This window comes from Nycticebus coucang, chromosome 1, assembly GCF_027406575.1.
Source record: "Nycticebus coucang isolate mNycCou1 chromosome 1, mNycCou1.pri, whole genome shotgun sequence".
Lineage (NCBI taxonomy): Eukaryota > Metazoa > Chordata > Mammalia > Primates > Lorisidae > Nycticebus > Nycticebus coucang.
In genome coordinates, this window is record NC_069780.1 from 152,060,205 (window position 1) to 152,084,081 (window position 23,877).

The 23,877-nt window shown below is 38.6% G+C and overlaps 1 protein-coding gene across 3 annotated transcripts in view; it reads right to left on the reverse strand.

The window, feature by feature from the left end:
- Positions 1–23,877, reverse strand: part of IL31RA (interleukin 31 receptor A) — an 84,531-nt gene that overhangs the window by 24,302 nt on the left and 36,352 nt on the right. For all 3 annotated transcript variants that reach the window (XM_053590420.1, XM_053590435.1, XM_053590428.1), the window contains 3 exons: positions 16,094–16,211; positions 12,657–12,838; positions 5,317–5,468 (listed from right to left, as the gene is read on the reverse strand). In XM_053590420.1, the coding sequence (XP_053446395.1) occupies positions 5,317–5,468; positions 12,657–12,838; positions 16,094–16,211 (452 nt within the window). The remainder of the gene's footprint in view (positions 1–5,316; positions 5,469–12,656; positions 12,839–16,093; positions 16,212–23,877) is intronic.

The window sequence follows — 23,877 nt, forward strand, 5'->3', positions numbered from 1 at the left end:
CCTGAGTGTCCTCTCCAAACCACCCTGGGGATGCTGTGGCAGCAGACTGGGGGTGTGGGGAGCATCACCTGGGACAATCTGTCATTAGTTATGGGGTCTAGTTGGCACAGAATTAAAACCATTAAGAGAGGCCCAATCACATGGTGCCCTCCATATGTAATGCAATATAAAAATAATACTAACCCATACAGTGGGTCGAGGAGATCTAATAATACTCTATTTTACTTTTTATGCTTTAAAAATATATATGATATTCTTTCTTTAAAAACCTTTCTAAGTTTTCCTTCTGCTTTGCTCTTACCCTTAGCACATGGTTGGCCTGTTTGGTGGGTAGTTGTCACCATGTTGGTGCTCAGAGAACTCTGCCTAATGCATAAGGCACAATTCTAACTCTGCCAGGCTTCCCAGTCCCAGCCTCAGAGGAAATTACAAAAGCTGCTCAATAATATCTTCCAAATAATATATTTATGGCTCCTTTTTATGTTGGCTTTTATCTAGTTGAGGAGTCTTTGGCCCTCACAGGGTCCAGATCAAATGATCCTTTATTTACAGGCTCAGAACTAAATATTCCACAACTCAACATAGGCAAGGGAGCCATACTGAAACACTAATTAGCTTCACCAGGTTTGTTTCTAATAATCTATGCTTCATGCCAAGTCCTAAAGTGTTTGTCTTAAGAGATGAGTCAGAAAAGGCCTACCTACATCAAACTCTTAAAACAGTCTTGAGATCCCTTTCTAGGATGTGGACGTGGTTTCACTGTGTAAAGGTGCAAGCCTTCTAGACTAGGACCCCAGGAAGATCTGGAGGGTGCTGAAGTATGGTCACATGAATGACAAACCTGGAGTCAGAAAACTCGGGCTTAGGTTTGCAACTTACAAATCTTATGACCTTGGACAGATCATTTAACCTCTCTACATCTCAATTTTCTAATCTGTCAAAACGAAGATAGCAAGGCCTCATTGAATACTCGCTAGGCTTTAAATAATTTGGAGAGTAAGAAAGTACTTTGAAACTTGTATAATATCATACAAATATGGATCTTCTTATATGGACATTTGGGGATTTTAGGGTTAGTTTAAACAAACCTTTATTGAGCACAGGCATGTGCCAAGCAAAGGGAAAACAAAGATGAAAATCAAGGTCCCTGCATTTGAAGAACTTGCAGTCTAATTGGGAGAGAGACAAGTTTAAACATTTAATTATTAAGTACCATGAGAGGTGAGGCAGGCAGAGAAGGGGCACCAGGCTCTGCCTCTCAGGCGAAATATGCCACATCTGAGTTCTGAAAGATCACTAGATGGGGGTGAGAGTAGAGGTGCAAAAGCAGAGGATGTTCTAGGGCAGTGGTTCTCAACCCTCCTAATGCCACGACCCTTTAATACAGTTCCTCATGTTGTGGTGACCCCTAACCATAAAATTATTTTTGTTGCTACTTTGTAACTGTAATTTTGCTCCTGTTATGAATTGTACTATAAATATCTGATATGCAGGATGTATTTAAGCAACCCCTGTGAAAGGGTCGTTTTATCCCCAAAGGGGTCACAACCCACAGGTTGAGAACCACTGTCTAGGGAGAAGCACAGAATATGGAGACATGATGCAGAGGAAACAAGCAATCTGGAATTACTAGAGAGGCAAGAGCAAGGTGGAAGATGAGCTTGAAGGGGTGGCTGCAGGCCAGGTCTCAGAGAGTTAAGGATTCAGATCTTCCTCCATCAACAGAGGGAACCACTGATGGAAAGTTGGGAAGAGCTAGATTGGTTTAGAACCAAGGAGACTTGTTTACCTTTGAAAGCTGAAAGGACAGAGAGGGTACTAGCTGCACATCCCATCTTCCTTCTCATGTCCTCCAGGAGAACAGGAGAAAGGACATCTTACCTTGGGGACTGGAAAGAAGGCAGCGAAGACACAGAATGCCTACAGCTGAAATAGTTTATGCTTATTGTTCTCAGTGTTGTACATGGTTGAGTGATATTCCAGGAGGACAAAGGACCTGGTTTGTTTTTCTTGTTGAATCCTACGTGAGCAGCTATAGTGACTCTGAGCTCAAACAGAAGGAATCAAGGATTCCCAGCCAGCAGATCACTGCAGAAGTTCGTGTGCTTCACTGAGACCATGATATGTGGGATGAAGGAAGATAAGCTTGTGCTATGCTGGGGACCTCCCTGCTTAGCGGTTCCCCAAACTACAAATCAAGAAGTCTAATGTTACCAGTAGTCAGGTTCGAGGGGAATGCTTCCAGAGCTGGCTTAGAAGGAAGTTGGGAGGAGGACTGGCCAACATGATTTCTCTAAACATAGGACAAGTAAAGCTTAACCAATTTTCTTTCCTGAAGAAGTTCTAGACTAAAACAGTAATAGACGTGGCATCTATGGGTTTCCACAAAGGTAAGAGTCCCATGATAGCCTTCTGGACAAGATGAAAAAAGTAGGCTGAATGACTGCAATTAGGTATATTCATAAATACCTGAATAATTGATCACCCCTCAAAAAAGGAGGAGTTGATTCTCTGAATGGTCTCTACTGGCCTTACATAGGGCTCTGATGTAATCACTATTTTCATTAATAATTAGATAAAGATGTAGAAGTATCAAATTTGAAGATACTGAAAAGTTAAGAAGTAAAAAGTTTGGGCAATCAAATAAAGATTCTGAATAGACTAAAATGATGGAAAAGACCAATATTAAGAAATTCAATAGGAATAAATAAAACACCTGAACTTGGGTTAAAGACCAACATATTACAGGCTAGTAGAGATGTGTTTTACTAGCAAGTCTTGGTGTTGGGGACTCTTAACAATTTAATTGGCTAGTAATTGATTAAGAATCAATAATGTGAGAAAGGCCCGGTGCAGTGGCTCACACCTGTAAACTTAGCACTCTGGAGGCCAAGAGGGGTGGATTGCTTGAGCTCACAATTCAAGACCAAGCTGAGCAAAAGTGAGACCCCCCCATCTCTACTAAAATTAGAAAAACTGAGGCAAGAGGATTGCTTGAGCCCAAGAGTTGGAGGTTGCTGTGAGCTATAACACTATGGCACTCTACCCAGGGTGACAGCTTGAGACTCTGTCTCAAAAAAAAAAAAAAAAAATGATGTAATAAAAAGATGATATAATTTCAGGCTGCACTGATGGAGATGGAAAATATTTTCAAATATCTTCTGGACTTTGAGGTAAGACTTCTTAAGACACAAAAGGTATTAAGAATAAAGGAAAAGACTGATAAAATTTGACAGTATAAAAAAAGAAGTTCTCCTCAGAAGTCATGATTAAGAGAGAGAAAAGACACACCACAGAGTAAGAGATGTTTGCAACATACATGAAAAATAAATGACTCACAATTAGAATATACAAGGAAGGCCAACAAGTCAATTAAAAAATAAAGCAGACCTCAGTATAACCTGGCTTATTGTACCCTCAATGAATCCCCAACAGTAAAAAAAAAAATAAATAAAAAATAAATCTTTGATCCAAAAAAAAATAAAAAATAAAGCAGACCATCCAATAGAAAAAAATGTCAGTACTTCACAAAGAAGGAATCCAAATGGCCAATAAACATATGAAGAAGGTGTACAACCTCATTAAAAGTCAGACAAATGCAAATTAAAGCCACAATCCCACTGTGTTCATACAATGGAATACCACATAGCAGTGAAAGTGTATAAAATTCAGTGTCATATAACATGAATAAATCTTAAAAGCATTAAAAAAAAACAAAACAAAACAAGGTTTCACTCTGTCACCCAGGCTGGAATATAGTGGTGCAATCAAAGCCTAGAATTCCCAGGCTCAAATGATCCTCCTGCCTTCTGAGTAGCCAGAGTACAGTGGTATGTACCACTACATGTGTATGCTACCGCAGTTGGCTAAATTTTAAAAATTGTTTTGTAGAGACAAGGTCTCACTGTGTTGCTTAGGCTGGTCTCAAACTCCTGGCCTCAAGTGATCCTCCTACCTTGGCCTCCCACAGTGCTGGGATTACTAATGTGCATCACTGCACTTAGCCCTAAAAGCACAATATTGAGAGACAGACATAAACATAACATAAAATAATACAAAATGTATGGATTTCATTTATAGTTCCTCATATATTTCTACTGGGCACTCCTTCATCCTGGGCATCCAGAAAAGAGCGCCTAGACCCTCTGTTTTTCAAGTGTACAGACTTAACTCAATTCTGATGTGAGGACAATTAATGACCTAATACACAGTGGGGGTGGGGGATGGGGAGAGCAGAGAAAGGGCAGGAGGGAGGGGGTGGGAGGGTCACAGGGTGTGGTACACCTTTTGAGGGCGGGACACAAGTATAAGAGGGTCTTTATCTAACAAATGTAATCAACATAAACTTGTTCTCTACCCTCCATGAATCCCCAACAATTTAAAAAAAGAGTGTGCAGACTTAAATGGTGAAACCCATAATAAAAGCAAGGAGTGATTACCATGCAAATCAGAATAGCTCTAAAAGGAGAAGGAGCATACTGCAATGGTCCTTTTTTTTTTTTTACAGTTTTTGGCTGGGCCGGGCTTGAACCCACCACCCCTAGTATATGGGGCTGAGACCCTACTTCTTGAGCCACAGGCGCCACCCCCTTTTATTTTTTTTGAGACAGAGTCTCACTGTGTGCCCTCTGCCCTCCATAGAGTGCTGTAATGTCACAGTTCACAGCAACCTCCAACTCTTGGGCTTAAGCGATTCTCTTGCCTCAGCCTCCCAAGTAGCTGGGACTTCAGGTGCCCACCACAACTCCCAGCTATTATTTTTTGTTGGTGTTATTGCAGTTGTCATTGTTGTTTAGCTGACCTGGGCCGGGTTTGAACCCTCCAGCCTCAGTTTATGTGGCCGGCGCCCTATCCACTGAGCTACGGGCACCACCCCACTGGTTCTATTTTTGACTTCAGTAATTTTTACATGAGCACTGACTTAATAATTTGCTAAATGCAATATTTATGTTTTGCTTACTTTTTTAAATTTGTGTTATACTTCACAATTTTATGAAAGTTTGGAAAAATTAAAAATAAAATGGCCAAACCATAAAATCTCTGGCAGCCAACATATCCAGAGACAAACCTGAATGGAATATAAAAGACAATTTCTCACTCTTTACTAAGTCCTGTGCTCAGAAGGCAAAATGCCTGTGGTACAACACTTTTCCAGTCTAAAAGGTCCAAATGGAAAATTGGGAAGGAAAGCACTCTGTATTGTCTCTCTTCTACTTTCAATGTAGAAAATGAAAACAACAATTCCAGCCCAACAGAAGTCCTCAAGGATTCTCTTCCTCAGGTCCTCTAATGGAACATTACAAAGACACAACTTACCCAGGTGGTACTATTGACTGTCCTGAATCGAAGTGTGTATTTTAAATTAGATGAAAAAGGTGCCAGCTCAGGCCTTTTCCATTTTATTTGAACCATTCGTTTGATGCCCAAAACTGGTTTCACGCTGAGAATCCCAGGTGGTTCAGTTTTTGCTGAAAATAAAAAATCATATAGTTCCCATATTTGCAGAATGATGAGACCATATTAGTAGCATCCACCCAAACTTGAGGAAAAAGGTAAGCCTAGAAAGGAAATGACAGTGCATACTTTGTGGTCTGCTATATGCAGATGGCATTTGCAAGGCCATATAAAAAGAATGCCACCGTTTACCCTAGTCTCCAGAAAAAGAAAAGAAAAATACATACCTGTGATTTTTCTGCAAATCATCCTATTGGGTCATATCCTATGCCCAACAGAAGGGAAGTAAAAAGAGACCACACAACCCAAAAATAGGTTGCTTCCCTTATTTCCCCTCCCCTCTCCCAAGGTCTCTTTCTTTCACTCCTGGGTTGAAGGAATATCTACTAGAAAGCACTTTTCATTTTCCTTGCACACTGCAAACATTCTAGCCCCACATTTCTCTCTTTGAAAATATGTAATTTTCTGGTTATAAAAGTAGCATGCTTGTATGCTCACTACAGAAAAATTTTTAAATATGGAAAAATAGAAAGAAAAACTTAAAATCATCCATAATACTATCAACCAGAGATAACCCTCATTAACATTTTGGCATATTTATTTGCATATCTTTGAAACAGAATTGATATTATGCTAAATAAAGCTTTCGTGTTTTTTAAGTAATATTATGTAAAACTCAGCATATATCCACTGTCATTAAAAATTCTTCAAAGCATTAATTTTTAAATCTTCATAATATTCCACTTAAGATGAATAACTTTTTTTGATCATTGCTTTATTATTACACATTCATACTTTTTCAATTTTTAATTTAAAGCTCCTTGAGGACAGAAGCTGGTTTTGATTACACTCCAGAATTAATAAATGTTTGACTCTTAGCAAGTATCAAGTATTTTTTAAGTGGATGAATAAATGGGTGATAGTTGCATCTTTCTCTGTGTCTTTGATGGGATGGTTTCATTAGAACCCCTTGGGATAGGCTGACTGGGTAAAAGGGCATGAATGTTTTCAGGGCTGCTGCCACATAGCACCATTTTGCTTTCCAGAAAGGCTACACCAATTTCAGTTTCCATTAACAGCGTGACTACACATTTCACTATACCCTTGCTTAACTAAAATTGAATAGAATTATCTTTTTAATCTTTGCAATTCTTGAAGGATTTTGAAGAGAAAAATCCCTCCTAAGAGTCATGGACTTAAAAACATTAACTAAGTAGAAATATTTGGATAGCCTTTGATGGCTACTCAAAACATAATGTGTACTTATGCCGGAACTAAAGGGTGTTCATCAATCTATGTGGCTATTCAGTGGGTAGAACTGTCAACAACAGACATTAGGGACTTCCATAAGATTAATGATACTGATAGAGCAATTGATAAGTGTTTTTTTAGGTAACTCATTTTGTTGACTCCTCTCAACCACCTAATATTCATTATAGAAGATAAACTGAGTTTTAAAAACAAAATTTTCTTTATAGATATAGGGTCTCACTATGTGGCTCAAGCTGCTCTTAAATAACTTGGGCTCAAGTGATCTTCCATTCTCAGCCTTCCACGCCTGGCCAAAACGGAGATGTAAAACAATAAAATTACTTTCAATAAGAAGCCAGCCTATGATTCATTTGCATCCACACCAAAGTTCCTGCTCTTACCATTACACTAGACTGCCTCCAGTCAGCCAGTCAGAGTAAACACAAATTCTCATTATAGCTCCATTTAAGTCTATAATTCTATCAACAAGGAGATATAAACTATTAATGTTTCCTCTGCTTAAAAATGGCTCTCAGAATAGCTAATTAAGAACTGACATGTATTGAGTAACATCAGGTAAGTTCTTGTACCCCTAAGGAAACCTTTTTTAAAAAGAAAGAAGCGGGCTGAATTAACTTTGTAGAAGCTCTGGAAACCAGTCCAAGGCTTTCAGAAACTATAAACACTCGATTAAGAAAAAGTCACCTTCAAAGTGGTAGGAAAAAGTTTTGCCCTTGCTCCCACCTCCACCTATGCACATCATGGAGAAGATGGTAGCCCAGTTCTTACCTAGTTCCCTTCTTCCAACTGGAGGGAGCACAGAACAACTTATTTACAACATTCTAACCTGTCTAAAGGCAAACTAAAGGACTGTTCTCTGTTTCACCTAACTTGAATTTCAGGCAGGAAAAGAGACAGGCACTGCCCATAAACGCTGCAGGGAGATTATAGACCTGCAGAAACCTGGATAGAGGAATTATAGCTGGAGACATACAAGAAATTAATAAAGTCCTGAGGAAAAACTCCATGAGACTCTTTGAAAAATTAAGACATTCAAAAGCAGCTATGTATTCAGGACAATTGAGAAAGCACCATACAGGCCCAGACAAGATGCATGCTCAGAAAAGACCTGAACTGATTTTAAGCTTCCACTTTAGCTGCTTCCTAGGTTCAGAATAAACCCAGCTAATCTGTGAAGGACTGCCCCAGCACAGAGCCATTCTAAAAAGAATAGGAGAGGTGAATATTTTTTCAAATACTCAATTTCCAACAGTAACAAAAATTATAAGGCATATAAAGAAATAAGAAAACGTGGCCTTATTTATTTATTTATTTATTTATTTTGGAATGGGGTGTCTATGACTTTTTTTTTTTAATTGTTTGGGATTCATTGAGGGTACACAGAATTAGGTTACACTGATTGCAGTTGTTAGCTAAAGTCCCTCTTACATGGCCCAATTTAAATAAACAAAATAAATCAACAGAAACTGTTTTTGAGGAAGCCAAGACATTAGACATTCCAGACAAAGACTTTATTTATTTATTTATTTATTTATTTATTTATTTATTATTAAATAATAGCTGTGCAGACAAAGACTTTAAAACAATTGTCTGAAATATGCTTAAAGAGCTAATAGGAAACATCAGCAAAAAACTAAAGGAAATTAGGAAAACAATATATGAAGAAAATGGGACTATCAACAAAAAGACAGTAGTTATAAAAGGAACCAAACAGAAATTCTGAGGCTAAAAACTACAAAACCCAAAATTAAAAAAAAAAAAATCACTAAAGGTGTTCAACAGTAAATTTGAGCAGACAGAAGAAACAATTAGTAAACTTAGACAAATGAAAATATTGAGTCTGAGGAGGATAAAGAGAAAAAAGAACAAAGAAAAGTGAGCGGATCCTGAGGGACTTGTGGGACAGTATCAACCAGACCAACACACACATTCTGAAAGTCTTTGAAAGACGAGAGAGGAAAGGGCAGAGAGATTATTTGAATAATGGCCAAAATTTTTCCAAATTTGATGAAACACATGAATCCAAAAATCCAAGAATCCTAATGAATCTCAAGCTAAACCCAAAGAGAGCCACATTAGGATACATTACAACCAAACTGTAGAAAGACTTAGATAGTACCTTGAAAGGAGCAAGAGGGATGTAATTCATCATGTACATGAGTTTTTCAATAATATTATCAGATAATTTCTCAGTAAAAACCTTAGAAGCCAGAAGGCGATGGGATGATACATGGGTCATTATGATATTTTTGAGATACACAAAAATTAATAAATGTAAAGTCCACCTGGACAAAAACAAATGAAACCCTCCCAGCAACATCTATAAGCCCAGCAAGTAAAACTTGCACAGGTGAATCAGAAAGGATGCCTGTGGACTGTGTTTCATGGAAGTGAAATAATGGACCATAATTTAGTCTTTCTCAAAACTATTCTAGTGACCCATGTATATTTAAAGTGCTGAAAGAAAAAAAAAATGTTTACTAGAATTCTGTATTTGCCAAAACTGTTCTTCAAAAGTGAGAGGAAATTAAGGCATTCCAAGATAAATAAAAGCTAAGGAAGTTCATTACCAGTAGGCCTGCCCTACAAAAAATTCTAAAGGGAGTCCTTCTGGTCCAAATGAAATAACACTAGATAGTAACTTAAAGCCAGATGAAGATATACAAATCTCTGGTATATTTAAATACATGAGCAAATATAAAAGATAGAGTTATTATAATTTTGGTTTAATACTCCTCTTTTTATTTTCCTAAGAATTTAAAAGATTAATGCATAAAAAATAATTCTAACTCTATATTAATGGATATACAATGGGTAAAGATATAATTTGTGGCATCAATAACATAAAGTGAGGGGGGTAATGGAACTGTGGAGGAACTAGAGTTTTGTATGTAATTGAAATTAAGTTGGTATCCATTCAAATTTGGTTGTTATAACTTTAGATGCTGTTTGTAATCCCCATGGTAACCACAAAGAAAACATCTGTAGAAAATATACAAAAAAAGGAAAGGAAATGAGAATAAAATCAAAACATGTCACCACAAAAAATCAGCTAAACATAAAATAAGGTAGTAATGGAAGAAACTATAGATTAAAAAGCTATAAAATATACAGAAAATAAATAATAAAATGGCAAATGTAAGTCCCTACTTATCAATGTCTGTTACCATGAGGTAACATCAATGTTGACAATATAGGCTAAGCCTTCAAAAGGGAGTTCTTAAAAATAATTTTAAAAGGAAACCAAAACAAAAAACTTCCCACACACACAAAAAAAAAGCCAAGGCCCAGATGGCTTTACTGATGAAGTGCGGCGCCTGTGGCTCAGTGAGTAGGGCGCCGGCCCCATATGCCGAGGGTGGTGGGTTCGGACCCAGCCCCCACCAAACTGCAACAGAAAAATAGCTGGGTGTTGTGGTGGGCACCTGTAGTCCCAGCTGCTCGGGAAGCTGAGGCAAGAGAATCGCGTAAGCCCAAGAGTTAGAGGTTGCTGTGAGCCGTGTGACGCCAGAGCACTCTACCCGAGGGCGGTACCATGAGAAGAATTAACACTAACCCTTCACAAACTCTCCCAAAAAATAGAAGATGAGGAAACACTTTCTAACTCATTCTACACTGATACAAAAACAAAACAAAACAAAGACATCATATGAAAAGAAAATATCAGACCAATATCCATTTTGAATATAAAAGCAAAAGTCCTTAGTAGAAAACTAGGGATCCAAATTCATCAGCAAAAAGACCAAGTGGGATTTCTCACAGAAATACAAGGTTTGTTTAACTTATGAAAACCAGTCAAAGTACTATACCATTTTAATGAAGGAAAACCACATGCTCATCCAATGGATACAGAAAAAGGCATTTGGTAAAATCCAACACCTCCTCATGATAAGAAAACACTCAACAAACTATAAATAGAAGGAAACTTTCCCAACTTACAAAGAACATCTATAAAAACCCACAGCTAACATCATATTTAATGGTGATAGACCAGATGTTTTCCCTTAAGATCAGGAACAAGAAAAGGATGTCTGCTCTTACCATGTCTATTCAACATTGTACTGAAAGTTCTAGACAGATGCAAGAAAGAAAAATAAAAAGCATCCAAACTGGAAAGAAAGAAATAAAATTATATTTGCAGATGACATGATCTTATATACAGAAAATCCTAAGGAATAAACCAAAAAATATAGTAGAACCAATAAACAAGTTCAGCAAGGTGGCCAATTACTAGATTAACATACAAAAATTAATTGTATTTGTATACACTAATAATGAACAATCTTAAAATGAAATTAAGAAAGTAATTCCATTCATAATAGCATCAAAAAGAATAAAATATTTAGGAATAAATTTAACCAAAAAAACGTAAAACTTGTACACTAAAAAATATAATGAATGAAAAACATTAATGAAGGCCTAGATAAATGTGAAGATATCCCATGTTCATGGATTGGAAGATTTTATATTATGAAGATAACAATGTCCCTATCAAAGTAACAACTGACTTCTCTGCAGAAATTGACAAGCTAATCCTAAAATTCATACAAAAACGCGAGGGACCCAACAACCAAAACAATCTTGAAAAAGAATGTAGGGTTCATTTTCTCACTTTCAAAACTTGTTATAAAGCTATAATAATCAAGACAGCATGGGTGGCGCCTGTGGCTCAAGGAGTAGGGCGCCGGTCCCATATGCCAGAGGTGGCAGGTTCAAACCCAGCCCAGGCCAAAAAAAAAAAAACCACAAAAAAAAAAAAAAAAAAAAAAAGACAGCATACTATTGGCCTAAAGACGAAAATACAGATCAATGGATTAGAATTGAGAGCCCAGAAAAATACCTTACATTTATAGTTAACTGATTCACAAAGGATATTACAATAAAGCTATAATTTTAAAAGTAAATGGTTAAAAAATGAGTCTGAAAGAGTAGTGAGGCTTTATTTATTTATTTATTTATTATTATTATTTTTTTTTTTGAGACAGAGTCTTAAGCTGTTGCCCTGGATAGAGTGCTGTGGTGTCATAGCTCACAGCAACCTCAGATTCTTGGGCTTAAGCAATTCTCTTGTCTCAACCTCCCAAGTAGCTGGGACTACAGGCACCTACCACAACACCCAGCTATTTTCTGGCTGTAGTTTTCATTGTTGTTTGGTAGGCCCAGTCTGGATTCAAACCCGCCAGCTCCAGTGTATGTGGCTGGTGCCATACCTGCTGAGCTACAGGCACGGAGCCAGTAGTGAGACATTTTTAAAAATAAGAATTTTACCCTTTTCCTTTATGAGCAGTGATAATAAGGAGGCAGAGGAGAACTTTTTGTTTCTCTGAGTACAATTTATGGCACAAACGACTAGAGGAAATCAATGACCAGCAAGATCTCTCTCATTCTTTTTTCTTATTTAGTTAATCCTCTTCCTTCCTTCCCCCCTCCTTCCTCCTTCCCTCCTTTCCTTCTTCCCTCCCTCCTTTCCTTTCTTCTTTAATAAGATGATGAATTTTCTCTGATGACGAATCAATAACACATACCTATTATACCCTTCAGCTTTGTATACCCTTTTGGGTCCAGATACTTCTTTATTTTTTAAAAAAGGGAATCATTCAATAAAGAGTATATAAGAAGGCTGGGCATGGTGGCTCATGCCTGAAATCCTAGCAATCTGGGAGGCCAAGGAGGGTGGATCACCTGAGCCCACAGGTTTGAGACCAGCCTGAACCAGAGAGAGACCTCATCTCTAAAAATAGCCAGGCATTGTGGCATTCACCTGTAGTCCCAGCTACTTGGGAGGCTGAGGCAAGAGAATCACTTGAGCCCAAGAGTTTGAGGTTGCTGTGAACTATGACATCACAGCACTCTACTGAGGCTGACAAAGTGAGATCCTGTCTCAAAATTAAAAAAAAAAAAAGTATATAAGAATATCAAGTAACACTTACCTATGGCATCTATGTTCCAAGATGTTACGTCAGATTTAATTATACCATCTGCATTTTGAGCTTCCACTTGAATGGTGCAATTGTCTCTGTTTGTTACTCTTGGAGGAAAAAAAGAGCACGAAGCACGATTTTCACTTGTAGAACTATTAATTGTACAACTCTCAATTCTATTTCCAAAAGAGCTTTGAAGGAAAAAGCAATTTAACATGAGATTAGTACAATAGTTTTGAAACATAGCCACACTTAATGTTTTGAGCATTATTTGTTAGTTTTACTCTGGGTCTCTCTTGAGAAGTGTATAGTCTAGGATTTAGTTACCCTCTCTCCAAATTCTTTCCTCACCTCTAAGGAAAGGTAAACATATCCTTTCTGCCTGCTTAAGATGCTTCAGGAGCCTCCATCCCTGGAAATCTGTAAGCCCACCAAAAGCTACATTTGCAATGCATGTACTTTTGGCAAGAAATAATGAACAGCTGAAAATCTCAGATTCCAGCCTTAAAAATTTATTCTTAAAAAACAAACAACAACAAAAAATGTGTATTACACTATTTATAAAACATATGTCAAAGAGGATATATTAAATAAGTTATGGTAAATACACAAATATAATTTAAAGTGATGGTTTTTTAAACACTGTATTTATTGCTGTAGAAAGACACTTCTATTCTATTGTTTGTATAAAAAACAGGTGTATATCATGTATAAAATGATCACAGTTATATAAACATATATAACTATTCATAGTGTCTGGAAAGATCATTAAAATATTAAAGTTGTTACTTAGAAATTTTCAACATTTTTCAGGTTAAATTTTTGGATGGTGGTATATATTGTTTTCAGAAAACTCATTAAACTAGATAGATAGATAGATAGATAGATAGATAGATAGATAGATAGATAGATAGATAGATAGATAGATGACATATACTATAAAGTTGCAACTTAATAAAACAAGTGCACATATTAGTGGGAATCAAATGGGTGGGTATAACCACAGTCCACATGGTTCTGGGAATTACGAGGAGGTGAAACTGGCTGAAGGAGGCCCACTTTGCAAGGTCCCAGGGCTTGCTGGGATATGGGAAGGGAACAGAGCTTATATACATGGAGTCATGGAATCTTGAAACTAGCAAAGATCTTAAGGTTTTTGCTGGTTATTATACAGTACAAAGATGGCCCCTTGGTAGTGTTTTGTTGTGGTTACTAGCATGGGTTCTAGAAACAGACCAGCTTTGAATCCTGGCCTTGTTCCTATTCATTGTGTGATGGGTGCAAGTCCTTTGAGAAATGCCCTTTCTGGCCTTTCCATATCTCTAGACATCCTTCACATCTCAGTTTAAAACTATCACTTCAGTGAAAGCATCGCCAAGTCCTTTTCTTTTCCAAGGAAAAATTCATCCATTTTCATTCATTCGTTCATTCAAAACTTCACATTCCTATTGTTTCTGGGTATCACTAGGATTTCTGCTTTATCATTAACACACTGTGATAAGCTCTCAGGTTGACTATCAACAAGGAAATCCTTCCAGTTTTTCCTGGAAGAGATATTCTTGGTAATAAATTCACCAAAATGCAAGCAGTGTAGGAGTCCTTGAGAGCCCAGCAGCTTGGGGCCCTTAAACAGGGCTGGGGGTAAGCCTGGAAACACCAGGGGTTTCCTCTTTCTATATATCCAACTGTTGGTAATAATGACAACTCACAGGGAAAGATGGAAGTAGAAGGGGGAATGTCTCTATAAACTAAAAAAATAGGGATAAACCTATTAAGCCTTCCAGATTTTCCTTCTACTAGCAATTTCTGTTCAACATTGGGCATAGAACCAATAAGTCTGGGGAAACAAATAAGTCATTTGGACTATGGATTATTGGGCCTTTATCATTCTTACTTTTAAAAGTAGAGGTGGGCAAGCTATATCCTGCAGGTCAAATATAGTCCAGTTCTTGTTCTTTTATGGCCCACAGGTTAAAAACCATTTTTTTTGTTGTTGTTAAATGGTAGAAAAAAAATAAAACAAAGAGCAACACTTTGGGGCATGTGAAAATTACATGAAATTCTAATTTCAGTGTTCATAAATAAAGTTTTATTGGAAAAGTCACACCCATTGGCTGACAGATTGTTACAGCAGCTTTCACACTATAACAGTAACACTCAATAGTTTTGACAGAGACTAATCTCCTTCTAAATATTAATATATGTAGTATTTACTATCTGGTTCTTTATGGAAGTTTGCTGGCTTCTACTTGGAAGCATCTCTTTGACATAGGTCTTTGTTTCTATCTCAGTGATGCAAAGAATATTCTTTGCTTTTGCTTTTTCCCTTTTTTCCACTGTACAGTATTAGGTGGGTTTCCATTACAACATACGATATTGTGGTTAAAAAAACAAAGCAAAAATCTTGGAACCATGGGCTTTCTTTTTGAAATGGAAGACAGGCTGGGTGTGATGGCTCATGCCTGTGATCCTAGCACTCTGGGAGGCTGAGGCAGGTGGATTGTTTCAGCTCAGGAGTTTGAGACCAGCCTGAGCAAGAGTGAGACCCTGTCTCTACAAAAAATAGAAAAACTAAGCACATGTGGTGGCACACACCTGTAGTCCCAGCTACTTGGAAGGCTGAGGAAAGAGGATAACTCAAACCCAAGAGTTTGAGGTTGCTGTGAGCCATGAGGCCACAGCACTCTCCCCAGGGTGACAAAGTGAGACCATGTTTCAAAAGAAAAAAAAAAAAAAAGAAAGGAAAAGATCATCTTACAATGGTTCCCAACATGGGTCCCCTTATTCCTAGAGAAACATGAAGGAACTAATGGATTTCATGAGCTACATTCCAAATTAAAGCAAAAAAAATTCTCCACATACTCACTAAAACAACTAGATTCTGACTATAATTATAAGAAAAAATTGTTAAATGTTTTATTCTAACTTCTTAATTAAACTGTTTATTCTAATAGAATAAAAAGGGGGTGCTTGAGGTTGTGAAGAAAAATTGGGGAATCAGTGTCCTGTGTAATACTGTTTGGCAGGGTCATATGGCAAATTAGTGGTGGACTGAGGTAAATCACCTCTTAGTTCTAAGTGTATAATCCTACTTATATCCAGATCCAGGAAGAATGAAGTTTTATAACACATTCTGGAAAGAAAAGGGGTATCGTTGAATGGACTTTTCCACTGTGCTTATAACTGGTCACTAATGCCAGCCAGGAACTCTAAGAGGAGGTTAACAGGTAGCTCTATACCCCCCACCCCTGCGGGTACAGAACCTGTCTTCATGGCTGCAAGTAGCCAAGATGGAGCCCCAGCCACTGGTTGTATATAGTAGTCACCCAGGAACTATAACTGAGAAAAGTTTTACCTTCTAAATGACATGAATCACAAATGAATCAGGAGCTTCTATCTCTCCCACTCCTTATCCCCACTGATAAAACCCAAGCTCTTGTACTTACTAAGTTCTCTTAACTCTGTACTGGGTATAACTGGTTTCCTTCCCTGGATTCCAAGTGCAAGTTAAATTTTTCCTATAGTAGTAGATGCAAGAAATGTTCTCAGGCTTAGCTGGCAGAGCTAAATAAAACAAACAAAATACAAACACAACAATTTCAGTACACAATAAATATTGCCAGCATTGAACATTTTAATGAAAACAGGCTGATCAAAAGCAGAATTTGTTGGTTAATTGCCAGGTACATTAAGTTCTCCTAATCAGATTCATGGTGAGAATCTAACTCTATTTTTCCAGTTATTCCCTTAGAAGAGCTAAATTCCTACTTGTGAGCTAAAATAAAATCTTAAGTCCCCCAGCCAACTGAATGGACCCCCTCTTGTCCAAGGGGACCCCAGAAAAACCTTAAAGCTGAGTTAAGAAAGGAGGTCAGACCTGTCTTGTGTTCCCTGTCCCTTTTTGGAGATACTCTTTGTAACAATAAGATACCAAATAATCTAAAGGTCTAAAGCTATACAAGACAAAACTTAAACCATACCTGTAGGCCATCAATTTACTTAACAGATAGGCAACTAGAATTTTAGTAAGCATTGGGGTAGCTTGTCTCTGATTGACATCCGTAAGTGAAAATACTCCATGGCTTTAGATAAAGCTTCATTTCTTTAACCAATTAACAACAAAGAATCTTTAAACGCACCTATAATCTTAAGCCCACCCCCACCCCACCACTCTATTCCCCACACCGCTGCTTTGAGATATCCCATCTTTTGGGGTGAAACCAATGTACACCCGTAGTGTCTTATGTGAAATTCTTGCCTCCTTTAATATTTTCGCAGGAATTCTTGAGGCCATGTGCTCTGGGCCAGACACACACATTCAGATCAGAATAAACCTCTTTAAATTACTTTTCATAGTTTGGGTTTTTTTCCATTAACATACTTCTTAAGAAATACTTTTTACATTCTTACTCAAAAGCCAAACTTGAGAAGCAAAAATTATTTAAATACCAGGCATATATAAAGTATTCATGAAACACTCAGTAAAGCATCAAAGAATAGAACCTGTCTTGAAAACTGGGTAGTAGATGATGTGCACATAAGTGAAAAATACAGAATGCTACACTTCAACCTTATCAACAATTTTCTTTTCCCATAAGAAAATGGAAATTTTTGAAATATCTTCACCTGTATTTCCACATTTTATTATGAAATATCTTCAGCTGTATTTTCATAATTCATAAATCTTGCTCCTTGTATATCCTACCCAATAGCATCCATCCCTTCATAGGAAAAGATGATACTACCATCTACAACAGGGATCTAGACCCCTCAGAGGTCCAGAGGTAAAATTCAGGGGTCAATAAACTTAAATGGAGAAAATTTTGTATAACTTTTAGTATCCTATTGCCAAAATTAAGAATTTCCTTCCTTCATGAATGTAGTCAACAAACTACTTGTACTGGCTTCCTTACCTGTGACTTTGTTGTAGGTGGCTGCATGCACAAATTTCAATGACCTCTATATCTTTATATAATCCTCTCCCTTAACTACTTGATCTTTTGAGTTGTTTCTCAGAAATTATGGATTTTCTATGAGACAGAAGAGATTATGAAGCCTACTAGGCAGACCTCCTGATGCCAAGACTTACCTTCCCCCATAACCTGCCCCCAATACTTCGTGGTCCCTTGTTAGTTACACCATTATCTTCCCCCAGGCATGTGGCTCCTCCTTAAAAAACCTGTGATTTCTGTTAGTTAGAGAAACAGATTTGAAGCAGCTTCTTCTTTCTCTTGAAAAGATGTCTTTCTTTCTTTTTTCTTTTATTGAGACAATCTCACTTTGTCACCCTTGGTAGAGTACCGTGGTGCCACAGTTCACAGAGACCTCAAACTCTTGGACTCAAGTGATTCTCTTACCTCTGCCTCCCTAGTAGCTGGGGCTACAGGTGCCCACCACAACACCCAGTTTTTTTGTTTTTTATTTAGCAGGCCAGGGCTGGGTTCAAACCACCGGCCCTGGAGCATGTGGCTGGCTCCCTACCCACTGAGCACAGGTGCCCCCCAGATGTCTTTCACATTAGAAAAAAGTCCTTTCTTCCTAGACTGTCCTCATTATCTCGATAATTGGATCTTTGCACTGCAATGGGCTAGACTTGGACTGAAATCCCACTAAAAATCACAGTTATTGTAAGATTGTATTTCATCTTTTGCGGATACCTTGAATTATCAAATGCAATTATCACTATTTCTGACTTAACATAATTAGGAGATCTGATGAGTAGACCAAAATTATGGTAATTATTAGGTAATTATTTAATGTGGTAATAAAGAAGAACATGTATACCACATCACTAATTTATTTCTTTAATATTTTGATAACTTCATTATTTGGTTTTCTGTGTCATCTTATTGATTCTATTTAAATGCATTTACAAACATTGTTTTGAGAATCAGTTCATAGGTTTCATTGAATTACCAAGGGACTCATCATACACATACACACACACACACACACCCAATAGAGAAATGAAGAAGTGAGGGTAAATTTAGTTTCACAAACTAACCTCTTTTTTGAGCCTTTGGCAAGACCACAGTCTCAAGAGACAGACTTGAAAGAGGAAGGCAACTCCTGAAGTTACCTTTACATCCCAAAGAAAGCTCTAGAGTCCCCTAGGAAAGAAGCCAGGGAGAAGGGAAACACCCACCACTTCTAATAAGGGAAATATTAGGGGTGGACAGAGGGGAGGGAATGAAAGGAGCATGAGCTCAGATGTCAGTGCTCTGGATAGTGCAGTACAAACATGCAGATGGGTCTGATGAGCCAAGGTCACCGGGCCTGGAGTCTATTTCATTAGGCACAGCCAGCCTGTCGGAGGCTGCAAGCCTATAGTCTAGAAGAAGCCTCATGTTCCACTAAGCTCTACATTCATCATGGTGTGGCATCCTAACAACACACTGGCAGAGGGTGGGCCTGGTGCAGCTCTTTAGGTGAGCTCCAAACAGGTTAGTGTAACATGCAGGGTTCCAGAAATTCCTGTGTTTCCGTGTAGGGGCTAGGGATAGTTCTATGAGAAGGAATCAGGCCTAACATTAGGAAGAAGAGTCTTCTGTGCACAGAGCTTCTTCAGACCACAGGCAAACAACTGGGGCAGGAACTTCAGGAGGAGGTGCCCGTATGATGACCCAAAGCCCAGCAAAGCCCCCTGACCTGCAGCAGACCACAGCAGATAGTCCAAGGGAAGCCAGAGGGGAGCACGAGGGCTTGTTCCCAGGGATCCAAGAGCCCTTTCCAAGACTTGGAAATCACCTAATCCTGCTCATCTATACAGACACCACATTAAGGAGGCGCAGAGGGGAAGGCAGGAACTCTGGAGCAGTGAGTCTTCACCCCTAATTAGCCAAAAGGTACCATAAAGCAGAAGAAAGTGAAACAATGTCAACACATTGTCTTGCTCCCCACACCTTCCCTTTCCTCTACACACCTGAATACTACCGTATACATGTCAGCTCTGTCAGAGAGTGGCCTTGTAACAGGAAGGCAGGAGTAAAGGGTGGCATTCCTATTTTGTTTGGCTTTAGGTTTTTCTAATTTTTAAAAGTTCTCTAAAATTGTGTATGTGTTGTATGTAGAGTACATTCATATATTTGGTCTGTGAAATGAGGAGCCACTGATGATGACAAACGAGGGGGCAGGACAGCTAGAAGCCTTCATGTTGTACAACAGTTCTAGCTCTTTCCAGAGAATGCCTTTCTCCGGGGGCTGCACACAAGCCTCACACCTGCAGCACCCATTGGTCAGCAGTTCAAGGACTTTCAATCTTTACTACTTGCATGCTGAAAACCATGACAAAGCTAGTGATCTCTGAGTCCAAATGCTTAAAAAGACCAAAGTTAACTGGACCCCAACCAAATAATACCAGATATCACATGGAGATCAGCAGCTGTGCCACTAACACATTCTTCAAAGAGCCCACAGAGCTTGAAACCTTCCCAGGGGATTCTTCGGCTCAGCAAGCAAAATATTAACAGATTCCACACTTCACAACTACCAAGAGGAATGTGCAAAATCCCACAAGGGGTGAAGCAAGGGTCAGCCAACACTTTCCTAGGAAGAATGACTTGCACACTGACCAACTCATGCCCTGTCTCCAGGGCTCAGAGATAATAACAGGTGTGTGTCTGTGTGTATGATGTGTGTGTATGGTGTAATGGGTGGTATATACGGGGGTGTGTGGTGTATTTACTGTGTGGTGTGTATGGGATGGGTGTGTGACGGGTGTATGTGTGCAGTGGGGAGGTGTGCTTGTGTGTAGCATGTGATATGGGTGATACATGAGTGTGTAGTGTGGTGTATGTGTGATGTTTGTGGGCAGGTATACATGTGGCTCTATCTTTAACTTTAGCCAAATTTCTTACAACTATCCAGCCAGCCAGCCCTCCACCAACCTCCATTTTACCATACTCATCACACTGATTTCAAAGTTGAACAAGGAAACAGAAGCCTTTTCCCCTCTCCCTAGAATATTCCTGGTCTTACTTTATTATCATTATGGCCTCCTACTATCATATTTTATTTTATCTCCATCTTCATTCTCTTTCTTCCTTATACTGGCTGAATCCAAAGCCAGCCACTGAAATATCAGTGTAGGATAGATCTTCATGGAGCCGAATATACCCTTACCAAACCTCGGCGAACACTGAGCCCGCCTTTTCTTCCTTTAGTGCTTCTCCCTCACTTCTTCAGAAGCTCTAGATAACACACATTAGAAGCCATAGCTAGAAAGGGAATCAAATATCTGATTTCCAGAAAGTGGTTCAAAAACAATTTTCCTTTCAACCTGGATGTTTTTGTTTTGCTCTTATTCCTCAGCATATGGGTTTACAGAGGCCTCCTGATACTGGTATTACAGAAGATATTTGTGGTAGATAAAATGAATGCTCATCAATATTTCCAGTGCTCATCAATAGCACAGCCATGTGACTCACCTTGGCTTTGGACATATGACAGGCAACATCTAAGTGCTGGTGTGTGACCCTCCTTTCTCTCCTCCTCTGCCACTGCACACCCTGGAGACACATGCTACGATGGGTGCGTTTGAGGATGGCGGAGCCCCCACCAGTCTGGGTCCCTTTGTTATTTGTGACCGAAATTAGGTAGCTGTGTTGAACACTAAGATTTGGGGCTTGTTTATTGCTATAACTAAACACCTTTCCCTGACTAATATAAAAACAGATTCCCTGCTCAACAATCCAGAACTCCAAGACTCAGGGAAGGAATTTAACGTAGTTTTCTCTAGTCTTCTCCTATGTCCCCATGGTATTCTAATTCTGCATCTGGTTATTTTAGATTCATTCTACCATAAATTAGGAGGTGGTAGGGGAACTGGAAAAGGCTTTCTTGCTTCACTTCCCCACCAGTAGCCTCACTTACCTGAAGGGATGCCACACATCACAATCACCTTAATCTCACCTAACAGAACTACTGTGATCAGCAGAGCCACACAACTGCCACCCTTTCTCCTTGTTGGCAACCAGTATGTGCCTATTTTAAGTCTTATTGAATTTTCCAGTAGAAGACAGTCACAAACGTGAAGAAAGTTGGGATAGAGAAATGGACACTTTGCTTTTGTTGCATTTTTTGTCCCCCAAAACCCCATGAGTACTGGCCAGTACTCCTCAAAACTGTCAAGGTCATGGAAAATAAGGAAAGACCAAGAAACTGTCACAGACCAGCAGAAATTAAATTATGACAATTTAATTCGATATTACCATATCTGCATCAGTTCCTGGAACAGAAGGAGGTCATTTAATGGAAAACACTAGTGAAGTACAAATAAAATTTGAAATTTAATCAAAAGCAATGTGCTAATATTAGCTTCTTAGTATTGGCAACTGTACTGTAGTATTCTGAGATATTAACAATGAGGAAACTGGATGGAGGCCAAAGAAGAATTCTCTATACTATTTTCACAATTTTTCTGTAAAATTATTCAGATATAGAATTTTTTTTTTTTTTTTTTGTAGAGACAAAGTCTCACTTTACTGCCCTCGATAGAGTGCCGTGGCATCACATGGCTCACAGCAACCTCCAGCTCTTGGGCTTACATGATTCTCTTGCCTCAGCCTCCCGAGCAGCTGGGACTACAGGTGCCCGCCACAACGCCCGGCTATTTTTTGGTTGCAGTTTGGCCGGGGCTGGGTTTGAACCCGCCACCCTTGGTATATGGGGCCGGCGCCCTACTCACTGAGCCACAGGTGCTGCCCTAGAATTTTATTTTTAAAAAACAGACAACTGAAGGCTAGGTCTGGCATTACTGCATCTATCTTTCCCATACCCTCAACAAACAAACAAACAAAAACAAACAAAACCTGATATTCTCTGGTTCTAGAAATAAGGGGAAATATTCATTAACTTTCTTCTTTTTTTTTTATCTTTTTTTTTTTTTTAACTTTGCCAACGCTGCCATGTTTTTAACTTTATTTGGACTCTTTTGTAACAGCACGGCTAGAAATGCAAACACATTAGATGACTGTGCAAAAGTATCTTCTTTTTATGTCCTCAGTTAGACTAGAAGCATCTCTCTATTTTGTTGTTGTTGATACAGAGTCCCACCCTATGCCCTGAGCAGAGTGCAGTGGAGTCATAGCTCAGACCTCAGACTCGTGCTGTCGGCATTCTGTTGACACAGCCTCCGTCAGCTGCTGGGATTCCATTAACTTTCTTCTAAGAAATATTGGTAGAATGTTCTTGCTTATCAGAGAATTTCCCACAGGCAAGAGGAGCATTTTTAAAATTAAAAAGATGACAGCTCTCAGAATGGGAGAAGATATTTGCAGGTTATGTCTCTGACAAAGGTTTAATAACCAGAATCCACAGAGAACTCAAACGTATAAGCAAGAAAAGAACAAGTGATCTCATTGCAGGCTGGGCAAGGAACTTGAAGAGAAACTTCTCTGAAGAAGACAGGCACACGGCCTACAGACATATGAAAAAATGCCCATCATCTTTAATCATCAGAGAAATGCAAATCAAAACTATCTTGAGATACCATCTAACTCCAGTAAGATTAGCCCATATCACAAAATCCCAAGACCAGAGATGTTGGTGTGGATGTGGAGAAAAGGGAACACTTCTACACTGCAAGTTAATATGTTCCTTTTGGAAAGATGTTTGGAGAACACTTAGGGATCTAAAAATAGACCTGCCATTCAATCCTACAATACCTCTACTAGGTATATATCCAGAAAACCAAAAATCACATTATAACAAAGATATTTGTACCAGAATGTTTATTGCAGCCCAAATTGTAATTGGTAAGTCATGGAAGAATCCCAAGTGCCCATCGACCCACAAATGGATTAATAAATTGTGGTATATGTACACCATGGAATATTATGCAGCCTTAAAGAAAGATGGAGACTTTACCTCTTCCATGTTTACATGGATGGAGCTGGAACATATTCTTCTTAGCAAAGTATCTCAAGAATGGAAGACAAAGTATCCAATGTACTCAGCTCTACTATGAAACTAATTTATAGCTTTCATATGAAAGGTATAACCCAGTTATAACCTAAGAATAGGGGGAAAGGAGAAAGGGAGGGGAGGGGAGGGGGGAGGATAGGTGGAGGGAGGGTGATTGGTGGGACTACACCTATGGTGCATCTTACAAGGGTACGTGTGAAATTTACTAAATGTAGAATACAAATGTCTTAACACAATAACTAAGAAAATGCCCTGAAGGCTAAGTTAACCTGTTTGATGAAAATATTTCAAATTGTATATAAAACCA